Genomic DNA, 22,622 nt, shown 5'->3' with positions numbered 1-22,622 from the left:
GGCCGAGGCGGGCAGATCACGAGGCCAGGAGATTGAGACCATCCTGGCTAACACGGTGAAACCCAGTCTCTACTAAAAATACAAAAATTAGTCGGGCATGGTGGCACGTGTCTGGAATCTCAGCTACTTGGGAGGCTGGGGCAAGAGAATTGCTTGAACCCAGGAGGCGGAAGTTGCAGTGAGCCATGATTGAGCCACTGAACTCCAGCCAGGGGGGCAGAGCAAGACTCCATCTCAGGAAAAAATAAAAAATAAACAGAAAAGAAAAATTTAAAAATACAAGTAAATACAAGCAGGGTGCAGTGGCTGATGCCTGTAATCCCAGCACTTTGGGAGGCCAAGGCAGATGGGTCACTTGAGGTCAGGAGTTCGAGACCACCCTAGCCAACACGGTGAAACCTCATCTCTATTTAAAAAAAAAAAATACAAAAAATCAGCCTGGCTAACATGGTGAAACCCATCTCTACTAAAAATACAAAAATTAGCTGGGCGTGGTGGTGGGTGCCTGTAATCCTAGCTACTCAGGAGGCTGAGGCAAGAGAATCGTTTGAACCCAGGAGGCGGAGCTTGCAGTGAACTGAGATCGCGCCATTGCCCTCCAGCCTGGGCAACGGGGCAAGACTCCGTCTCAAAAAAAAAAAAAAAAAGAAAAGAAAATTACCAGGCATGGTGGCACACACATGTAGTCCCAGCTACTCAGGAGGCTGAGGCAGAAGAATTGCTTGAACCTGGGAGGCAGAGGTTGCAGTGAGGCAAGACTGTGCCTTCGTCTCAAACAAACAAACAAACAAAAACAAAATTAAAAAACCAACCAAACAAACATAAAAACAAAGGGAGATGGCAGATTATGTAGGAGGTTGTTGCCATGGCAAATTTGCTGTTGGGGTGACCTGAAGGCAGCAAGCAGCAGGTCCTGGTCCTGATTTTTTTTTTTTTTTTTGAGACGGAGTCTTGCTCTGTTGCCCAGGCTAGAGTGCAGTGGTGCGATCTCAGCTCACTGCAAGCTCTGCCTCCTGGGTTTATGCCATTGTCCTGCCTCAGCCTCCCGAGTAGCTGGGACTACAGGTGCCCGCCACCTCGCCCGGCTAGTTTTTTGTATTTTTTTTTTTTAGTAGAGACAGGGTTTCACTGTGTTAACCAGGATGGTCTCGATCTCCTGACCTCATGATCCGCCCATCTCAGCCTCCCAAAGTGCTGGGATTACAGGCTTCAGCCACCGCGCCCGGCCTGGTCCTGATTTTTGAAAGTTGCAAGTATCAGAAATGGATTAGGGCAAGTAACAATTTTCCCGACATTCTTAACAAATTACCAACCTATTATTTCGGGGAATTTTTTTTTTTTTTGAGATGGAGTCTCCCTGTTTTGCCCAGGCTGGAGTGCAGTGGCATGATCTTGGCTCACTGCAAACTCCGCCCTCTGGGTTCAGGCGATCATCCTGCCCTCAGCCTCCAGAGTAGCTGGAGGCATGTGCCACCATGCCCAGCTACTTTTTGTATTTTTAGTAGAGACGGGGTTTCACCATGTTGGCCAGGATGGTCTCGAATCCTGACCTCAGGTGATCCGCCCACCTCAGCCTCCCAAAGTGCTGGGATTATAGGTGTGAGCCACCACGCCCAGCTATTATTTTCTTTCTTTTTCTTTTCTTTTTTTTTTTTTTTTGAGACGGAGTCTTGCTCTGTCGCCCAGGCTGGAGTGCAGTGGCACGATCTTGGCTCACTGCAAGCTCCACCTCCTGGGTTCATGCCATTCTCCTGCCTCAGCCTCCTGAGTATCTGGGACTACAGGCGCCCGCCACCACGCCCAGCTAATTTTTTGTATTTTTTGTAGAGACGGGGTTTCACCGTGTTAGCCAGGATGGTCTCGATCTCCTGGCCTCGTGATCTGCCCACCTCGGCCTCCCAAAGTGCTGGGATTACAGGCACGAGCCACCGCACCTGGCCGCCCAGCTATTATTTTCTATTGATCTGCCTATTGATCACTTCCATTCTCTGTTATTTTCGTTTTATTTTTTATGATGCAGTCTTTGAGGTCATTATTAGTGCTGTTTGCCAGCACTTGTCAATGAGATGTGAGCAGAATTGATATGTTATTTCTGTGCTGAGCTTGTCATTGTTGGTTTGATGACCTACAGAGTTTCTTTTTCCTCTGGCATAATAACCCACAATGTTCAAGGTGATTGTTGTTCCTTTAAACATGTCCCTGAAAGAATACAGGGAAGTTCACTCCCTGCCAAGCCATGATGAATTCGTAGTATGAGCAACAAGTGAATTTGTTGTTGTTGTTGTTGTTGTTGTTGTTGTTGTTGTTTTTTGAGACAGAGTTTTGCTCTTTTTCCCCAGGCTGGAGTGCAATGGCGCGATCTCGGCTCACCGCAACCTCCGCCTCCCGGGTTCAAGCGATTCTCCTGCCTCAGCCTCCCGAGTAGCTGGGATTACAGGCATGTGCCACCACCCCGGCTAATTTTGTATTTTTAGTAGAGACGGGGTTTCTCCATGTTGGTCAGGCTGGTCTTGAACTCCCGACCTCAGGTGATCCACCTGCCTTGGCCTCCCAAAGTGCTGGGATTACAAGCGTGAGCCACCGCGCCCGGCAAATTTTTTGTTGTTTTAAGCCACTGAGGCTTGGGATTTTTATTAAAAAACAGCAAAACCTAGCTTATCTTCACTAATATAGTCTTCCTATCCAAGAATATGGTATCTCTCTCTCTCTTTTTTTTTTTTTTTTTTTTTTTGAGACAGAGTCTCACTCTGTCACCCAGGCCAATTATACATCTTTTTGTTGTTGTTGTTCAGGTTTATGTGTGTGTGTGTGTGTGTGTGTGTGTGCATGTGTGACCACATATGCACAAAATTTTGATTTTTGTATGTTTAAATAGATGTATAAAACAGATACAGGGCTGGGCATGGTGGCTCACACCTGTAATCTTACAGCATTTTAGGAGGCTGAGGTGGGCAGATCACCCAAGGTCAGGAGTTCAAGACCAACCTGGCCAACATGGTGAAACCCCGTCTCTAATAAAAATACAACAATTAGCTGGGCATGGTGGCATATGCCTGTAATCCCAGATACGTGGATGGCTGAGGCAGGAGAATTGCTTGAACCCGGGAGGCAGAGGTTGCAGTGAATTGAGATGGCGCCACCACTACACTCCGTTCTGTACGACAGCGCGAGACTCAGTCTCAAAAAAACAAACAAAAAAAAGAGCATCTTAAAGTTTTCATGTAGTTCTTGCATATTCTAAGTGTTTATTTTTGTTATTGTTGCTATTGTAAATGGAGACTCAATTTTGTATGCAGCCATCTTACTGTATTAAAGCATTACAAACATATTTTCATTGTTCTTTCTTTCTTTCTTTCTTTCTTTCTTTCTTTCTTTCTTTCTTTCTTTCTTCTTTCTTTTTCTTTCTTTTTTTTTTTGGCAGGGTCTGGCTTTGTCACCCAGCTGGAGTGCAGTGGTGCAATCTTGGCTCACTGCAACCGCTGCCTGCCAGACTCAAGCAATCCTACCTCAGCCTCCTGAGTAGCTGGGACTATAGGCACACGCCACCACACCTGGCTTTTGTATTTTTTCTTTTTTTTGAGACAAAATCTCGCTCTTGTCCCCCAGGCTGGAGTGCCATGGCACGATATAATACTGTTCAAAGCAATCTACAGATTCAGTGATATTCCTATTAAACTATCAATGTCATTTTTCACTACATAAGAAAAAACTATTCTAAAATTCATATGGAACCAGAAAACAGCCCAAATAGCCAAAGCCATCCTAAGCAAAAACAACAAAGCTGGAGGCATATCACATTATCCAACTTCAAACTATACTATAAGGCTACAGTAACCAAAACAACATTGTACTGGTACAAAAACAGACACATAGACCAATGGAACAGAATAGAGAACCCAGAAATAAAGCCCCATACCCACAACCATCTAATCATGGACAAAGTCAACAAAAATAAGCAATGAGGAAAGGACTCTCTGTCCAATAAATGATGCTGGGACAGCTGGCTGGCCATATGCAGAAGAATGAAATTGCATCCCTACCTTTCACCATATACAAAAATTAACTCAAGATGGATTAAAGATTTAAATGTAAGACCTCAAACTATACAAATCCTAGAAGAAAACCTAGGAAATGCCATTCTGTTTCTTTTTTCTTTTTATTTATTTATTAGAGACAGAGTTTTTGCTCTGTTGCCCAGGTTGGAGTGCAGTGGCATGATCTCACCTCACTGCAACCTCTGCCTCCCGAGTTCAAGCCATTCTCCTGCCTCAGTCTGGCTAACATTTGTTAGCGAGGCTGCAGAGCAAAGGAATGCTTATCCGCTGTTAATGGGAATGTAAATTAGCTCAGCCACTGTGGAAAGTAGTTTGAAGATTTCTTGTTTTTGTGGTGGTGGTGGTGTTTCGTTTTGTTTTGTTTTGTTTTTTTTTTTTGAGACGGAGTCTTGCTTTGTCGCCCAGGCTGGAGTGCAGTGGCCGGATCTCAGCTCACTGCAAGCTCCGCCTCCCGGGTTTACGCCATTCTCCTGCCTCAGCCTCCTGAGTAGCTGGGACTACAGGCGCCCACCACCTCGCCCGGCTAGTTTTTTGTATTTTTAGTAGAGACGGGGTTTCACCATATTAGCCAGGATGGTCTCGATCTCCTGACCTCGTGATCCGCCCGTCTCGGCCTCCCAAAGTGCTGGGATTACAGGCTTGAGCCACCGCGCCCGGCTGTTTTGTTTTTTAGACAAAGTTTTGCTCTTGTTGTCCACACCTGGCTAATTTTTGTATTTTTAGTAGAGACAGAGTTTCACCTTATTTGTCAGGCTGGTCTCGAACTCCTGACCTCAGGTGATCGGCCCGCCTTGGCCTCACACAGTGCTGGGATTACAGGTGTGAACCACCACGCCTGCCCTTGTTTTGTTTTTTGACATGGTCTTACTCTCTCGCCCAGCGCAATGATGGCTCACTGCAGTCTATATCTGCTGGGTTCATGCAATTTTCCCATATCAGCTTCTGAGTAGCTGGGACTACAGGGCTATGCCATCATGCCTGGCTAATTTTTTAATTTTTAATTTTTTGTAGGGATGGGGTCTTACTATGTTTCCCAGGCTAGTCTTGAACTCCTGGGTTCAAGTTATCCTCCTGCCCCAGGCTCCCAAAATGTTGGGATTATAGGCATGAGACAATATGCCCAGCTGAGATTTCTCAAAGAACTTAAAATAGAACTACCACTTGACCCAGCAATCCCATTTCTGGGTATATATTCAAAGGAAAATAAATTATTTTACCAAAAAGACACATGCACTTGTCTATTCATTGCAGCATTATTCACAAAGACATGGAATCAACCTAGGTACACATCAGTGGTGGACTGGATAAAGAAAATGTGGCATATATACAACATATGGAATACTATGCTGCCATAAACAAGAACAAAATCATGTCCTTTGCAGCAAATGGATGCGGTTTGAGGCCATTATCCTAAACAAATTAATAGAAGAACAGAAAACCAAATACCGACATTCTTGCTTATAAATGGGAGCTAAATGTTGGGTGCACAGGCACGTAAAGATGGGAACAACAGACACTGGGGACCACTAGTAGGGGAGAGAGGAATTGGGACAAGGGTTGAAAAACTAGCTATTGGGTACTATGCTCATAACCTGCGTGATGGGATCATTTGTACCCCAAACCTCAGCATCACGCAATATAACCATGTAACAAACCTGCATATGTACCCTTCGAATCTAAAATAAAAGTTGAACTTACTAAAATAAAAAAGAAAAATTGAATTAAACCAAATTCAATGTGATAAAAACAAAAACAAAAAAAAAGATTGGCTGGGTGTGGTAGCTTATCCTGTAATCCCAGCACTTTGGGAGGCCAAGGTGGGTGAATCACTTGAATCTAGGAGTTCGAGACCAGCCTGGCTAACATGGTGAAACCCCATCTCTACAGGGAAAAAAAAAAAAAAAAAAAGGCCGGGTATGGTGGCTCACACCTGTAATCCCAGCACTTTGGGAGGCCAAGGCAGGCAGATCACAAGGTCAGGAGAACAAGACTATCCTGGCTAATATGGTGAAACCCTGTCTCTACTAAAAATACAAAAAATTAGCTGGGTGTGATGGTAGGCACCTGTAGTCCCAGCTACTCTGGAGGCTGAGGCAGGAGAATGGCTTGAACCCGGGAGGTGGAGGTTGTAGTGAGCCGAGATTATACCACTGCACTCCAGCCTGGGTGATGGAGTGAGACTCCATCTCAAAAAAAAAAAAAGAGAACACAAAAACCCATGGATTAGCTGGGTTTGCTCTAGTCCCAGCTACTCAGGAGGCTGAGGCATGAGAATTGCTTGAGCCTGGGAAACAGAGGTTGCAATGAGCCAAGATCGCACTACTGCACCACTGCACTCCAGCCTGGGCAACAGAGCGAGACTCTGTCTCAAAACAACAACAACAACAACAACAAACAAACAAAAAAAACCCTGAATGTTCAATTTTGTTAAATAATGTGATTTGAACACTTTATTTTCACATGTATTAAAGAAAATGTGGGCTGGGAAGGTGGCTTATGCTTGTAATCATAGCACTTTGGGAAGCTGAGGCGAGAGGACTGCTTGAGGCCAGGAGTTTCAAGACCAGCCTGAGCAACATATGGGGGCCCCGTCTTTTTTCTCCTGAGATAGGGTCTCGCTATGTTGCCCATGCTGGAGTGCAGTGGCATGATCACAGTTCACTGCAGTCTCAGCTTCCCAGGTTTAAGCTATCCTCCCACTTCAACCTCCCCAGTAGCTGGGATGATAGGCACACACCACTACACCTGGCTAATTTTTAAATTTTTTAAGATAGGGTCTCCTGTTGCCCAGGCTGGTCTTGAATTCCTAGGCTCAAATGATTCTGCCACCTTGGCATCCCAAAGTGCTGGGATTACAGTCGTCAGCCACTGTACCCAGCCTGACTCCATCATTAAAAAAAAAAATTATCTAGTCTTGGTGGTGTGCACCTGTAGTCCCAGCTACTTGGGCGACTGAGACAGGAGGGCTGCTTGAGCCCAGGAGTTCAAGGTTGTGGTGAGTTACGATCATGTCGCGCCACTGCACTCCACTCTGGGTGACAGAGCGAGACCTTGTCTCAAAAAAAAAAAAAAAAGAAAAGAAAAGAAAAAAAAGGCCGGAAGCAGTGGCTCATGCCTGTAATCCCAGTACTTTAGGAGGCTGAGGCAGGCGGATCACGATCTCAGGAGATCGAGACCGTCCTGGCTAACCCATCTCTACTAAAAATACAAAACAAAACAAAACAAAACAAAAAATTAGCCGGATGTGGTATCATGCACCTATAGTAGAGCTGAGGCTGGAGAATTGCTTGAACCCAGGAGGCAGAGGTTGCAATGAGCCGAGATCATGCCACTGCACTCCAGCCTGGACAACAGAGCGAGATTCTGTCTCCAAAAAAAAAAAAGGAGATTTTTTTCCTTAGTTCTATTAATATAATTATATTAAACCATCATTGTATTCCTGATATAAATCCTATTTGTTCTACCTGTAACCTTCTTTGTTTTGTTTTTGTTTTTGTTTTTTTTAAAACAGAGTCTCGCTCTGTTGCCCAAGCTGGAGTGCAGTGGCATGATCTCAGCTTACTGCAACCTCTGTCTCCCAGGTTCAAGCAATTCTTTTGCATCAGCCTGTTTCAGCCTCCAGAGTAGCTGGGATTACAGGCACACCGCCACAATGCCTGGCTATTTTTTTTTTTCCTTCTTTGAATATATTGTAGAATCAATATATTTTATTAAGGATTTTTCTCATTCGTATTCATTAGTTAAGTTTGGCAGGCAGTTTACTTCTTATGGTATTATCTTTGTCAAGTTTTGGTATAATTTTAAGCTTGCATCATTAAAAAATGTGGAAGTTTATCTTTTGTGCTCTGAAACAATTTAATAGTAAAATTAGCTGTTCTTAATAAGGTTTGGCAGGTTTCCCCTATGATATTATACTGGCTTAGTACTTTTTGAAGGGAATTTTTTGACAGCTTTCTCTCAATTTTTTTTTTCTTTTTCAAGATGAAGTCTTGCTCTGTCGCCCAGGTTAGAGTGCAGTGGCACAATCTCAGCTCACTGCAACCTCCACCTCCTGGGTTCAGGGAATTCTTCTGCATCAGCCTCCTGAGTAGCTGGGATTATAGATGCACATCACTATGCCCGGCTAATTTTTGTATTTTTAGTGGAGACAGGATTTCACCATGTTGGCCAGCCTGGTCTCGAACTCCTGACCTCATGATCTGCCCACCTCGGCCTCCCAAAGTGCTGGGATTATAGGTGTGAGCCACTGTGCCACGTCGCTTTCTCAATTTTTATGATTCGTTTAGATTTATTGAAGACTTTGAGAACCTAAGTGGCATAATCTGACCTGTCTCAGTAAAATCATTTAAAAATATGACTTTATACAATCATAACCTTAATCCCATTGAGGATTAATTCATTTTTTCAGAAACCTTTCTCTAATATTTAATGTTATAATAAAAAAATCACAGACAGATGCAACAACAAATACAATACTGACAGATTAAAAATTTTATGACAAGGATGGCTACGTCAAGAAGATTCTAATATTACATGTGAGAGAAAAATATTACAGTAATATAAACTGTTTTTGAATAAAGATTTATGTAGAACTTCTGTAAGTGAAGAATTCTACAGTTAAGTGCTAAAATATGGTTTTAGAATTGTATTCCCACATGATCAGTGAAATATATCTAAGAAGAGATGACAGGGAAGATGTAAAATTAGAAAAGATGAGCTGGGCGCAGTGGCTCACGCCTGTAATCCCAGCATTTTGGGAGGCCAAGACAGGCGGATCACCTGAGGTAATCCATTTGAGACCAGCCTGGCCAACATGGTGAAACTCTGTCTCTACTAAAAATAAAAAAATTAGCCAGGCATGGTGGCGGGTGCCTGTAACCCTAGCTACTTGGGAGGCTGAGGCAGGAGACTTGAACCCAGGAGGCGGTGGTTGCAGTGAACTGAGATCGCGCCACTGCACTCCAGCCTGGTGACAGAGTAAGACTCTGTCTCAAAAAAAGAAACAGTCAGTAAAACAGAAAAGTCAGAGAGTGTAGCAGAGTAAAGAAAGGCAGCAGGAAGAAGCTCTGTGTGTGTGTGTGTGTGTGTGTGTGTGTGTGTAAAGTACTTTGTTACTGGTACTTGGAACACAAAGAATAAGCAAGATGTAATAAGAGATGAGACTGGAAAGATAAAAGAGAGGCAAGATAAAAAAGAATCCTAAATCACATGCTAAGGAACTTGTATTTCATTCTGTACTTAATAGAGGATAACTAAAGAATTATTAGCAAGGGAAGTAAAACACCAGTAATGTGGAAGACAGATTTAAGAAGAGGAAAGCTCATACAGAGGCATAAATTAGGACTAGGTGGCATCCACCTAAACGTTTTGAAAGAATATAAGGGTGAGAGTAGAATTACTAGGAAAATATTCACAGTTGTTTTAAAAGGATTCTATGCTAAGGTGATATATCAACAGTGTAACTCCTACTAAACAAAGGCATCCATGCCAGGCAAGCTGGTGGAGTCTAAATAAAAAGTAAAATCAGCCCAGTCTGGTGGCGTACGCCTGTAATCCCAGCACTTTGGGAGGCCAAGGTGGAGGAACTGCTTGAGCCTTGGAGTTTGAGGCTAGCCTGGGCAACATAGTGAGACGTTGTCTCTACAAAAATTATAAACATTAGCCAGGCGTGGTGGTATGTATGCCTGTGGTCCCAGCTACTTGGTAGGCTGAAGTGGGAGGATCACATGAGCCTGAGAGGTTGAGGTTGCAGTGAGCCGTGGATGCACCACTACACTCCAGCCTGGGCAACACAGTGAGACCCTGTCTCAAAAAAAAAAAAAATTACTACAGTCTTGAAACAGTAAAAACAGATAGACTAAAGGAAACATACATTTTGTAGGAGAATCATGCTAATCTAATCTGGAATTGTTTGAGGAAACATTATATGGACAAGGAGAAACTAAATGAAAATAAATTATGTAAATTTAGTTATGTGCATACAGGGGCTTATAATGCATCTACAACAAACAGGAACTTCAGATATATTATTGCATTTAACTGGAAGAATGGGAATCAGGTTCAGAAAGTTCATCCTGTTTGCCCAAATCACACAGCTAGTAAGTGGTAGAAGTGAATTTTTAAAAATCTATTTTCAAAGTCGATAGTATACTGTACTACCTATTGTACTACATTGTCTTAAAGTAATAACTGTCATGGCTTTCATATTCAAATCCTAATCATGCTTTCTCTTAAACATAGGCTTTGAAGTCAGACAGATCTTAGTTCAAATTTCCAGAACTTCTCTGAGACTTAAATGTGCTGCATGTAAAATGGATATAATAATATTTACTTCAAATAATGGTTGAGGCCAGGCATGGTAGCTCACAACTGTAATCTAAGCACTTTGGGAGGCTGAGGTGGGTGGATCACCTGAGGTCAGGAGTTCAAGACCAGCCTAGCCAACATGGTGAAACCCCGTCTCTGCTAAAAATACAAAAATTAGCTGGGCGTGGTGGTGCAGCCTGTAATGTCAGCTACTCAAGAGGCTGAGGCAGGAGAATTGCTTGAACCTGGGAGGCAGAGGTTACAGTGAGTTGGGATTGTACCATTGTACTCCAGCCTGGGCAACAAGAGAGAAACTCTGTCTCAAAATAAAATAAAATAAATTAAAACAAATAAAAGGTTGAAAGGGTTAAATAAAATAACATACGTAGTACAGTTGTAGTATTACCATAGTAGATGCTCAGTAAATGTAAAGAATCTCCATCTAAAAATCAGTGTTCCTTAGGACAGGGCAATGTTTTATCAACATAAGTGGGATGGGCTAAGAGAGTGGAAACAAAATGTAAGGAGGATGAATAGCCATGATTCTAGACATAGGCTTTTAAATAGTAAGATACCCCCATGGTTACTACTGGATTGAATATTCAGATTTTTTTTTTTTTTTTAAGACGGAGTTTTGCTCTGTTGCCAGGCTGGAGTGCAGTGGCACCATCTCGGCTCACTGCAACCTCCGCCTCCCAAGGTCAAGGAATTCTCCTGCCTCAGCCTCCCGAGTAGCTGGGACTACAGGCACTCGCCACCATGCCCAGCTAAATTTTGTATTTTTAGTAGAAACGGGGTTTCATCATGTTGGCCAGGATGGTCTTGATCTCTTGACCTTGTTATCCACCCGCCTCAGCCTCCCAAAGTGCTAGGATGACAGGCGTGAGCTACCGCGCCCAGTCTTCAGATTATTAAAAAAGAATTATCTCACCAGGCTCATGCCTATGATCCCAGAACTTTGGGAACCAAGGTGGGCGGATCACTTGGTCCCAGGAGTTAAAGACCAGCCTGGGCAACATGGTGAAACTCCATCTCTATCAAAAAAAAAAAAAAAAAAAAAAAAAAAAATTGGCAGGCCTGATGATGTGCCTCTAGTCCCAGCTACTTAGGGGGCTGAGGCAGGAGGATGACTTGAGCTCACGAAGTCAAGGCTGCAGTGAGCCAAGATCGTGCCACTGCAACCTGGGTGACAAAGAGAGACCCTGTTGGAAAAAAAAAAAAATAATAATAATTATCTCTAAAACTACATCCAACAATAAAGTCCCTAAGTTTGAAGTTAAACTAAACTTTTCCAAGCAGTGAAATATGATTTCAGTAAGAAAAAATGATAAGGAAATCTCAAAAGCCTGTGTAATTAGACAGAAAAATGTCAGGAAATATTTGGTGTGAAGAGGCTTATTGGAAAATTAAAAAATCTAATACATTTAAATATTAAATGCAAAGATAATAATTTAAGTATTAAATGATCCATATATAGTAGGTTCTAAAGCATTCATTATAACCCATAAAAGAAATCTAAGAGCTAAGAATTATTCTTTCTCTCTTCTCTCTCAATATAGAGAGAGATGGATGGATAAATAAAATCTCAGGTAAATCTTACTGATTCACCCGAGGCTATATATATATATATATATATGCATATATATAAAATACATATATTCAGAAAAATATCTTTGATGAGTCCCCATCATCTACCAAAAAAAAAAAAAAAAAAGAGAAGATCCAAACTCCTTAACATACCTTTTAAAACCATTCATAATCCAACCATTCCAGTCTCATCCCCTACTATATCCTTTCACATATCTGTGGTCAAAAACCCCAGACTACTCATCACTCTCAAAATATAACTTTGGTTTTCTTACCTTTATTTATGGGATTTCTCCACTTGGACTTCCTCATCCCCTTCTTCTCTGTTCTGTTCGTAAGCACAATGGTTTTCAAACTTTAGTAAAGTAAGAGTTACCTGAGATTTTAAAATGCAGATTCCTGAAGCCTACCACTAAGATTTTGATTCAAAAGGTATGGAGAAGTACCTTGGAACCTGCATTTTCAACAAGCCCCCCACCCGTCTCCCCCTTATGATTCAGTCTAGGTGATCAGAGTCCGCACCTTGAGAAATATTGGCATTATGGAAGAAAGAAGATCTGGGCTTGCTTCCCAAATCTACCGTTTATCATTTATGGGACATTAGAAAAAATATTTAACTTTGCTGAGATTTCTTTGCCTCTCCTGTAGAATGAGGATGGCCAAACTCTGTTTAGGACCACCAAAATGTGGTGGAATACATTATAGGAGGGCAGTGGGGAGAGAGAGAGAAAGGGAGAATCTTTTTATGACTGTCCCTCAAAATTCTGCTTGACATCTTCCTATAAAGCTTTCTTTATTACTCTTTTTTTTTTTTAGTCTCACTCTGTCACCCAGGCTGGAGTGCAATGATGCAATCTCTGTTCACTGCAACCTCCATCTCCCAGGTTCAAGTGATTCTCCTGACTCAGCCTCCCGAGTAGCTGGGACTATAGATGCCCGCCATCACACCCGGCTAATTTTTGTATGTTTTAGTAGAGACAGGGTTTCACCATGTTGGCCAGGCTGGTCTCGAGCCCCTGACCTTGTGATCTGCCCACCTCGGCCTCCCAATGTGCTGGGATTACAGGCGTGAGCCACTGCGCCTGGCCTTATTACTCTTACTAGAATTAATGATGCTTTCCTTTTTGCTCCTGCAGCCTGATTATATTTCTATTTAGCATTTATTCTATTTCTTTTCTTTACAAGTAACTTAGTCTCCTATTCTGGATTATAAGTGCTTTTGAAGGCAAGGACACTGTCTTTTCCCTAATTGTATTAAGTACTTTCTATTGTCATTTTTTTTTTTTTTTGAGACGGGATCTCACTCTGTTGCTCAGGCTGGAGTGCAATGGCACGATCTCCGCTCACTGCAACCTCTGTTGCCCGGGTTCAAGCGATTCTCCTGCCTCAGCCTCCTGAGTAGCTGGGATTACAGTCGCCTGCCACTGCGCCTGGCTAATTTTTGTGTTTTTAGTAGAGACGGGATTTCACCATGTTGGCCAGGCTGGTCTTGAACTCCTGACCTTGTGATCCACCCGCCTTGGCCTCCCAAACTGCTGGGATTACAGGCGTGAGACACCTCGCCTGGCCTTACCTTCTATGTGTCTTACACATATCTGGACATATGAAAAAATGATCTATCTTATTCCTTAAGGTAATTTTTTTTTTTTTTTTTTTTTTTTTTTTTGAGACGGAGTCTCGCTCTGCCGCCCAGGCTGGAGTGCAGTGGCCGGATCTCAGCTCACTGCAAGCTCCGCCTCCCGGGTTCACGCCATTCTCCTGCCTCAGCCTCCCGAGTAGCTGGGACTACAGGCGCCCGCCACCGCGCCCAGCTAATTTTTTGTGTTTTTTTAGTAGAGACGGGGAGTTTTTTGTATTTTTTAGTAGAGACGGGGTTTCACCGTGTTAGCTAGGATGGTCTCGATCTCCTGACCTCGTGATCCGCCCGTCTCGGCCTCCCAAAGTGCTGGGATTACAGGCTTGAGCCACCGCGCCCGGCTCCCTAAGGTAATTTTTATTACAAATAGCCACATTTAACTATTTTTTTTAAGAGCTGGAGTCTTGCCCTTAACAAAAAGGCAAATGTAGTGGCGTGATCATAACTCACTGCAGGCTCGAACTCCCTAGGTTCAAGCAAGCCTCTCGCCTCAGCCTCCTGAGTGGCTGTGTCTACAGGTATGTGCCACCATGCCCAGCTATTTTTGTTTTGTAGAGATGGAGTCTTACTATATTGTCCAGGCTGGTTGCAGACTCCTGGCCTCAAGCGATCCTCTCACCTAAGCCTCCCAAAGTGCTGGGATTACAGGCATGAGCTACTTCACCTGGCATAACTTTTAAAATATATTAAAATAATTGTAAGCAACACTATTTTAACACTGGAAACTTGGTAAAGACTTAATGAAAATTTTGATATCATATAGATTTTTGAAGGTTCATTCATAGGAACTGGATTAAAGTCTTATTAAGCAAGCTTCCCATCCTTCTCTGCTTACTGGGGATGATGAGAGAATTGAAAGAAACTGAGGACAGGTCGGGCATAGTGGCTCACTCCTGTAATCTCAACATTTTGGGAGGCTGTGGCTGTTATGCCCAGACTGTTTGTTCCCCAAAGAAGACCACCAGAGTCCAGAGTCAAAGCCAAGCGGCAAGGATCTTTACTACAAGTTCGAACTTGGTCCCTCCTTTACACAGTATACAAGAGGGCCCCGAACAATGCGAGCGTTTGCTTTTTATAGCCTGAAAGTTGTAGGGGAACAAAGAAATTCTTTTGGCTCCTGCGCTTTCAGTAACCTTGAACGGCTGTCTCCTTATCGGAGACTTTCCAGGTGGTGTTTGTACTGAGCTCAGGGAGTTTGAGAGATATATGGTGGTGGGATGGGAGGATGGGATGTGTTTGTGCTAGGCTCAGGGAGTTTTGAGCCCGGGGCTGAGGAATGTGCCCAGCTCCTTTCATGGCAGGAGGATCGCTTGAGGTCAGGAGTTCAAGACCAGCCTGGACAACATGGCAAAACCCCATCTCTACTAAAAATACAAAAATTAGCTGGGCGTGGTGGTGCACACCTGTATTCCCAGCTACTTGGGAGGCTGAGGCATGAGAATCACTTGAACCCGTAAGGCAGAGGTTGCAGTGAGTCAAGATCATGCCGCTGCACTCCAGCCTGGGCAACAGAGTTAGACTCTGTATCAGAAAAATAAAATAAAATAAAAAAGACAAGATAAGATAAAATAAAATAAAATAAAATAGACCGTGCTCAGCAGCTCACGACTGCAATCCCAGCACTTTAGGAGGCCAAGGCAGGTGGATCATGAGGTCAGGAGTTTGAGACCAGCCTGACCAACATGGAGAAACCCCATCTCTACTAAAAATACAAAAATTAGCCGGGCGCGGTGGTGCATGCCTGTAGTCCCAGCTACTTGGGAGGCTGAGGCAGGATAATTTCTTGAATCCGGGAGGCGAAGGTTGCAGTGAGCCAAGATCGCACCATGGTACCTCCAGCCTGGGCAACAAGATCGAAACTCCGTTTCAAAAAAAAGAAACTGAGGACAAGTTTGCTGAAGTAGGGTCTGAAACTATTATCATTCTAATTCTTATTAATCTTTTCAAGGAACAACATAATGAAACGACTAAAAGCCATCCAAAATACTGGGAAAGGCTATGAGGCCAGGAACCTCCACGTGATGCTGAGCAGACTTGATGACTACAGGAAAAAGGTGATGCAGGTCTGGACTGAGAAGCAGAAGTCTCTAGGGAAGAAACGGAATCAGTGCCTGAAGAAAATGATACATGTATTCAACCAGGTAACTTGCTTTCCACTCCCTCTCTCCAGCATGTTGTAAAAACGTGAAAGTGGTAAGCTCTGTAAATGACATTTACTTGGAGACACTATGTTATATTACTTTCCTGGGCTGCTGTAACAAATCACCACAAACTTCACAGCTTAAAACAACAGAAATTTACTCTCTCACAGTTCTAGAGGCCAGAAGTTAGTGAAATCAGGGTGTCTGCCGGGTTGGTTCCTTCTAGAAGCTCTGAGGGGGCATTCTGTTGCATGCTTCTCTCCTAGATTGTGGTGGCTATGGGCAATCCTTAGCATTCCTCAGTTTGTAGCCACATAATTCCAATCTCTGCCTCCATCTTTCAAATGGCATTTTTTTTTTTTTTTTTTTTTTTTTTGAGACAGTCTTGCTCTGTCTCCCAGGGAGTGCAGTGGCACTATTTTGACTTGCTGCAACCTCCACCTCCTGGGTTCAAGCGATTCTCCTGATTCAGCCTCCTGAATAGATGGGATTACAGGTGCCCACCACCACACCCAGCTACATTTTATATTTTTAGTAGAGATGGTGTTTCACCATGATGGCCAGGCTGGTTTTGAATTCCTGACCTCAGGTGATCCACCCGCCTCAACCTCCCAAAGTGTTGGGATTATAGGTGTAAGCCACCATGCCTGGCCTGAATTCTAATAATAAATATTACAAGCTGTGGTTCTAGAAACATTTTATATCTGTATATCCTTCTCTCTCAGCGTCGATTAGTTTATAAGATTAGTTTACTTGCTACTTTGGAAGGTACAGAGAGGCTTCTCATCAGATTCTAATCCAAATTATCATCCAAGTCAAACATATAAATTTTCCAGAACTGTTTTATTTTATTTTATTATTTAGTTACTTATTTTTGAGACAAGTTCTCACTGTGTCACCCAGGCTGGAGTGCAGTGGTGTGATCTGCAACCTCCGCCTCCTGGGTTCAAGTGATTCTCCTGCCTCACCCTCCTGAGTGGTTGGGATTACAGGTGCCCGCCAACATGCCTGGTTAATTTTTGTATTTTTAGTAGTGACGGGGTTTCACCATGTTGGCCAGGCTGGTCTTGGACTCCTGACCTCAAGTGATCCGCCCACGGCAGCCTCCCAAAGTGCTGGGATTACAGGCGTGAGCCACTGCGCCCGGCCCAGAACAGTTATATTTTAAATATTACAGCTCTTTGTAAAAAAAAAATGAATATGCTCCTTTCTTTGATTTGGCAAATATGGCCAATGTACGTAGAGTAAAGCAAGATGGGTTGGCAGCAATATGCGTTGTCTAACAGGAATCACAATGCCTAGGGCATTTCAGAGGAGGAATAAGGGTCTGGGGCCAGGGAAGCAAGAATCCAGAGGATGAGGTATGGGTATCAAGGCCTGGAGAAAGGAGACAAAAAAAGCAAAAGGGATAAGAGGTTAAATATAAATGAATACTTTGTACTGAATCAGTGTGGTGCTCAAGATGGCTAGCTCCGCTACCAGATTGTCTGGGTTCAAATCAGCCTAGCTACATACTAGCTAAGTGACTTTATGCAAGCTGCTTACATTTTCTGAGCCTCAGATTCTCCTGCTGTAAGACAAGGGTAATAATAACACATACCGCATAAGGTTATTACAAATACCAAATCAGCTAATATATGGAGATGGCTTAGTTCAGTGTCTGACATTCAGTAAGTATTTAGTAAATGATGGCTATCATTACAGTTGCATACTGCTTCACAATTTATAAAGTGCTTCCATATACACTGTGTTTTACAATTCTCACAACAACTCTGTGTTATTATCCCTGTTTTAGAAATGAGGAGAAAGAAGTGTAGATAAGCAACTATCCCAAAGTCTCACAGCAAGAAAATGAGAGGACCAGGATTTGAGCTTACGTAGGACCAAGGTTTTTATGTAGCAGAGCTGCCACCTCTTGAAATGATGCATGTTGGAGGTGGGTGGAGTAGGGAAAGGATTTGCAAATCCATGGAAAAGGAGGAGTCACAGTTTAGTGTAGGGCCAGCTCTGAAGACTCTTCTAAAGATTCTGTCTCTTTTCATGGTTTCCTTTTTCTGATCTATTTTTTTATAGCTCAAAAAGATATATGAATTGAATCTTAGTCAACCTATCCCCTTAATCGTCGAAGAAAAGCAGATACCTGCCGCTACCACATTTGTTCAAAAGCCATTCTTAAAATTACTAGTGGAAGAAGACAGAACCTCTGACATATTCAAGAAATTTAGGTATGTGCTAGAAAGACTGATATTAAACTTTGTTTGGACGATATGTGGGACCTAATTTTTTTTCCCTGCCCAAGAACTTCCCTTTCTTCACAATTATCAAATGGTGCAATGGAGAGTCTAAAGGAGTATTAGGCTGGGCACGGTGGCTCATGCCTGTAATCCCAGCACTTTGGGAGGCCGAGGCAGGTGGATCATCTGAGGTTGGGAGTTCAAGACCAGCCTGACTAACATGGAGAAACCCCAGCTCTACTAAAAAAAGTACAAAATTAGCCTGGCGTGGTGGCGCATGCCTGTAATCCCAGCTAGTTGGGAGGCTGAGGCAGGAGAATCACTTGAACCTGGGTGGCCGAGGTTGCGGTGAGCCGAGATCGTGCCATTGCACTCCAGCCTGGGCAACAAGAGTGAAACTGTCTCAAAAAAAAAAAAAAAAAAAAAAAAAAGGAGTATTAATTCCCTTAGCTAAGTTGGCATATATTTCTACTTAAATATTTAACATTGGATTTTGAGTTCCTCTAAAAATAAAGTAGAGTCTTTCTTACTAAAAAACTCATTCTTTTAAGAATAGTTAATAAAGAAACTTAGAAGCATTATCTTCTTTTTTTCTTCTATTTTTTTTTTAAGGAGGCAGGAGCTTTGGGAAGGAAGGGGGAAAGTTATGTGGTCTCTCTACACCATGAAGCTAAAATGGTAGTTGTAAAATGGATTACTAGGTGAAGTCATGAAAATGCAGCTTTGGTAACTCAGCAAATTCTGCTTTTTCATCCATCTCTCTGTCAGAGTGGGCATAGCTAATGCTGGTCAGTGCAAGGGGAGGGCATTACGGGATGAGGTGGTAGTGAAGAAGGGAGAATAAGATATATTTTGATGGGCTATGGAGCTCAGGAGAATTTGGCATTCCCAACTTATGCTCTCTGATTCTGTAGACAACAAGAGGACCAGACACAGCCCATCTGGAATGTTGATCTGTCCACTTCAAGCTACCCAATAGCAGAGAAGACATCTATGCATTCACTCTGGGCCCAGCTGGGTGGGTACCCAGATATTCCCAGGCTGCTTCAGTTAGAGGTGCAGTCTACCTTCCGAAAATCTCTTGCATCCCTCCAGTCACAGTAAGTTATGGACTGGAAGCACTCTGGTAGTTGGGCCTTTGATCATATACCTTTTGGTTCCCTAACTTGACTTTCTCCTGTAGCACCACGTACAGGAGAAATTGGTACTACATCAACCAAAAGTAATGTTTGGTATGAGGTTAGACTGACACCAGTCATAAAATAGTACAGGTAAATTCAGCATTAGTCTGTTAGTGTTTCTCATCATAGGCCTGTAGATGTCATCACTGAGTAATATAAAACAAACAAAAAACCAATTATAATACCATGAACCTAATCTAACACTAGATAGGTCCATTTTTAATTCTATCCTTAGGGATTTGCTAATAGAAGTACCAGAAAGACCATTGTAGAATGCTTTTCTCCATATTATGATTCAGTGACATGACCTTAAGTGCAATTATCATATCTAGACCCAAATTGAGTAAATTAGGTGTTTATTTCCTAGGATATACTGAAGAGATGACTCCACATTTCCAAAATCTGTTGAACCAGATTCTCACTTACACCACTGGAAATTATTCCAGAGGAAATAAGGGCTTTGGAGTCTGCGTTAACTCTTTCAGGACAGATAATTATTTAATATTCAAAATCAGGAATTTAGAAAATTGAACTTTTGTTAATCTTAAAGACTTCACAGAAGCAGTCTGATTTATTTTGGTGAAATCTAAGTCCTGAAGTAAGAAGTAGTGTTAGGCTAGGTGCGGTGGCTCATGCCTGTAAATCCAGCACTTTGGGAGGCCAAGGCGGGTGGATCATCTGAGGTCGGGAGTTTCAGACCAGCCTGGCCAACATGGTGAAACCCTGTCTCTACTAAAATACAAGATTAGCTGGGCATGGTGGTATACGTCTGTAATCCCAGCTACTCAGAGGCTGAGACAGGATAATTGCTGGAACCCAAGAGGTGGAGGTTGCAGTGAGCCCAGATTGTGCCACTGCACTCCAGCCTGGGCAATAAAGTGAGACTCTGTCTCAAAAAAAATAAGTAGTATTAATTCACAAATTTGTCCAGGTGGCAGACACCATAAAATAAGACATTTAAAATTCTATAATACAGCAAAACATTAGGAAAAATATTACTATTTGATGTATACAGTATAAAGTCATATATCATGAGCATAAGTTTATGGAAAAAAATTATTAAACCAAATGTAACAATTAAGTTGAATAAGCATGACTCATAGGTTATAATCAGAAAGCAACATTTTTTCTGGTCTCCCGTTTTCCCTTTTATAGTGATTAAACTAATTAATTTAGGTTATTTTGAGGGATAATATTGCTAATTTAATGATTATAGGGCCTTGGGATGAAATACATAAATTTTTAAGTTTCACTTTCCTTACATTCCATTACTAGCTTCAAGTGTCAGATATCCTTCTGACCTAACCACTTCTTACTCATGCTAAATCTCTGCAGACTCTTATTTCCAGTTTACTATTTTATTTTTATTTATTTATTTTCAAGACAGAGTCTCCCTCTGTCATCCATGCTAGAGTGCAGTGGTGCAATCTCAGCTCACTGAAATCTCTGCCTCCTGGGTTCAAGCGATTCTCCTCAGCCTCCCCAGGTAGCTGGGACTACAGGTGCATGCCACCACGCCCAGCTAATTTTGTTTGTATTTTTAGTAGAGACAAGGTTTCACCATGTTGGCCAGGCTGGTCTTGAACTCATGACCTCAGGTGATCCACCTGCCTTGGCCTCCCAAAGGGCTGGGATTACAGGCATGAGCCACCGTGCCTGGCCTGGATATGTTTTAAAACCTACTTTGAGGCCAGGAGTGGTGGCTCATGCCTATAATCCTGAACTTTGAGAGACTGAGGCAGGTGGATCACTTGAAGCCAGGAGTTCGAGACCAGACTGGCCAACTTGGTGAAACCCTGTATCTACTAAAAATATAAAAAATTAGCTGGGCATGGTAGCACACACTTGTAGTCCCAGCTACTCAGGAGGCTGAGGCATGAGAATGGCTTGAGTCTGGGAGGCAGAGGTTTCAGTGAGCCGAGATCACGCCACTGCACTCCAGCCTGGGCAACAAAGACTGTGTCTCAAAATAAAAAATAAAATAAAATTAAAAAAACCTACTATATGTTTCATTAAACAGTACATCTTTGAAATTTTTCTATGCTAATAAATATAGAGCTACATCATCATTTTGTTGGTTGCATGATATTCATTGTATATCTGTAGTTTTTGTTTGTTTTTAAAGATGTGGTCTTGCTCTGTCACTCAGGCTACAGTGCAGTGGCACAATCATAGCTCAGTGTAACCTCGAACTTCTGGGGTCAAGTGATCCTCCTGCTTTAGTCTCCCAAGTAGCTGGGATTACAGGCACACCTGGCCCATTGTATAGATATATCGTAATTTATTGAATTGTTCTCCTACTGATAGAAATTTGGATATTTTCCTACATTGCAAACAATGCTACACCAAATATCTTTGCAGTACTTTGTATATTTATATAATTATTTTCCTATGAAAATTCCATTAAAATAATATTCAGTTTTTTCCAATTACATAAGTAATGCATGTTCACCGAAAATTTAAAAAATACAGACGGGTCTATCCTTGGAAATAACCATCATTAATTATCAATATTTAAGCCATGTTCTAACTTTAGGTATAAGAATACTGTCTAATAAGTAATAAGGTATTGCCAAGTCCTTTTCTTCCTGATTTTGGGTCTTCGAGGCATTCTGTCACCTTTATGGTAACTTTATGTATATGGATTACAGGCCAGTCACAGTGGCTCACACCTGTAATCCCAGCACTTTGGGAGGCCAAGGAACTCCTGAACTTAGATGCTTGAGTTCAGGAGTTCAAGACCAGCCTGGGCAACATGGCAAGACCCCAGTCTGTACCAAAAGTACAAAAAAACAGCCAGGTGCGGTGGTGTGCACCTGTGGTCTTAGCTACTTGGGAGGCTGAGGTGGGAGGATTGCTTGAGCCTGGGGAGCAGAGGTTGCAGTGAGCTGAGATGGCACCACTGTACTACAGCCTGTGTGACAGTAGGAGACCCTGTCTCAAAAACAAACAAACAAACAAAAGGATTACATACAGATTTTACTAGTTTAACTTTGTGAGTTCTGGAGGCACTTTTATTTTCCCTATGACTCACCTATATTCCCACAAATGTGTTTAAAGCAATTTATAATGAGGTTAATTTTCTTGTTTCATTTCCAGGGTTAAGAAGATTCCCAAAGGACTGTAAAATTAAATACAAGCATATTGAAAGTACATTTCAATATCTTTCAGTAAAATGCCTATTTTGTTCTCTTTTGTGCGTATATATTGCTTTGTGTTTCCTTTGCTTTTATATTCTGCCTGTAGTTCTTCAGGTTGAACATCTTCATTTCTGGACTACTACTATGAAGAAAGAGTATCTTCTGCTCTAGACAACTGGAAACACAAAGCTTCAACAACCCTGAGGTAGGCTGAGTCGTGAAAGGGACATAATTATGGTCCCCTAACATGATGGCAAAGTGGCACAGTCTGCCTCCCCCAGTGTAAACCGGAAGACACCTCAGAAGGAAGAAATAAATGAGTGTAATGAAGGAAACTAAAAA

The 22,622-nt window shown here is 42.4% G+C and overlaps 1 protein-coding gene across 1 annotated transcript in view; it reads left to right on the top strand.

The window, feature by feature from the left end:
- The window catches only part of FAM186A (family with sequence similarity 186 member A), a 78,241-nt gene extending 55,974 nt beyond the window's left edge, over positions 1-22,267 (top strand). The window contains exons 8-11 of the mRNA XM_077953094.1: positions 15,533-15,725; positions 17,799-17,950; positions 18,874-19,059; positions 22,240-22,267. Of these exons, the coding sequence (XP_077809220.1) occupies positions 15,533-15,725; positions 17,799-17,950; positions 18,874-19,059; positions 22,240-22,267 (559 nt within the window). The remainder of the gene's footprint in view (positions 1-15,532; positions 15,726-17,798; positions 17,951-18,873; positions 19,060-22,239) is intronic.
- The last annotated feature ends 355 nt before the right edge of the window (positions 22,268-22,622 follow it).

This window comes from Macaca mulatta, chromosome 11 (genome assembly GCF_049350105.2).
Source record: "Macaca mulatta isolate MMU2019108-1 chromosome 11, T2T-MMU8v2.0, whole genome shotgun sequence".
NCBI classification, from domain to species: domain Eukaryota; kingdom Metazoa; phylum Chordata; class Mammalia; order Primates; family Cercopithecidae; genus Macaca; species Macaca mulatta.
The sequence above is the reverse complement of the archived record's forward strand: the minus strand, read 5'-3'. Positions and strand labels throughout refer to the sequence as shown.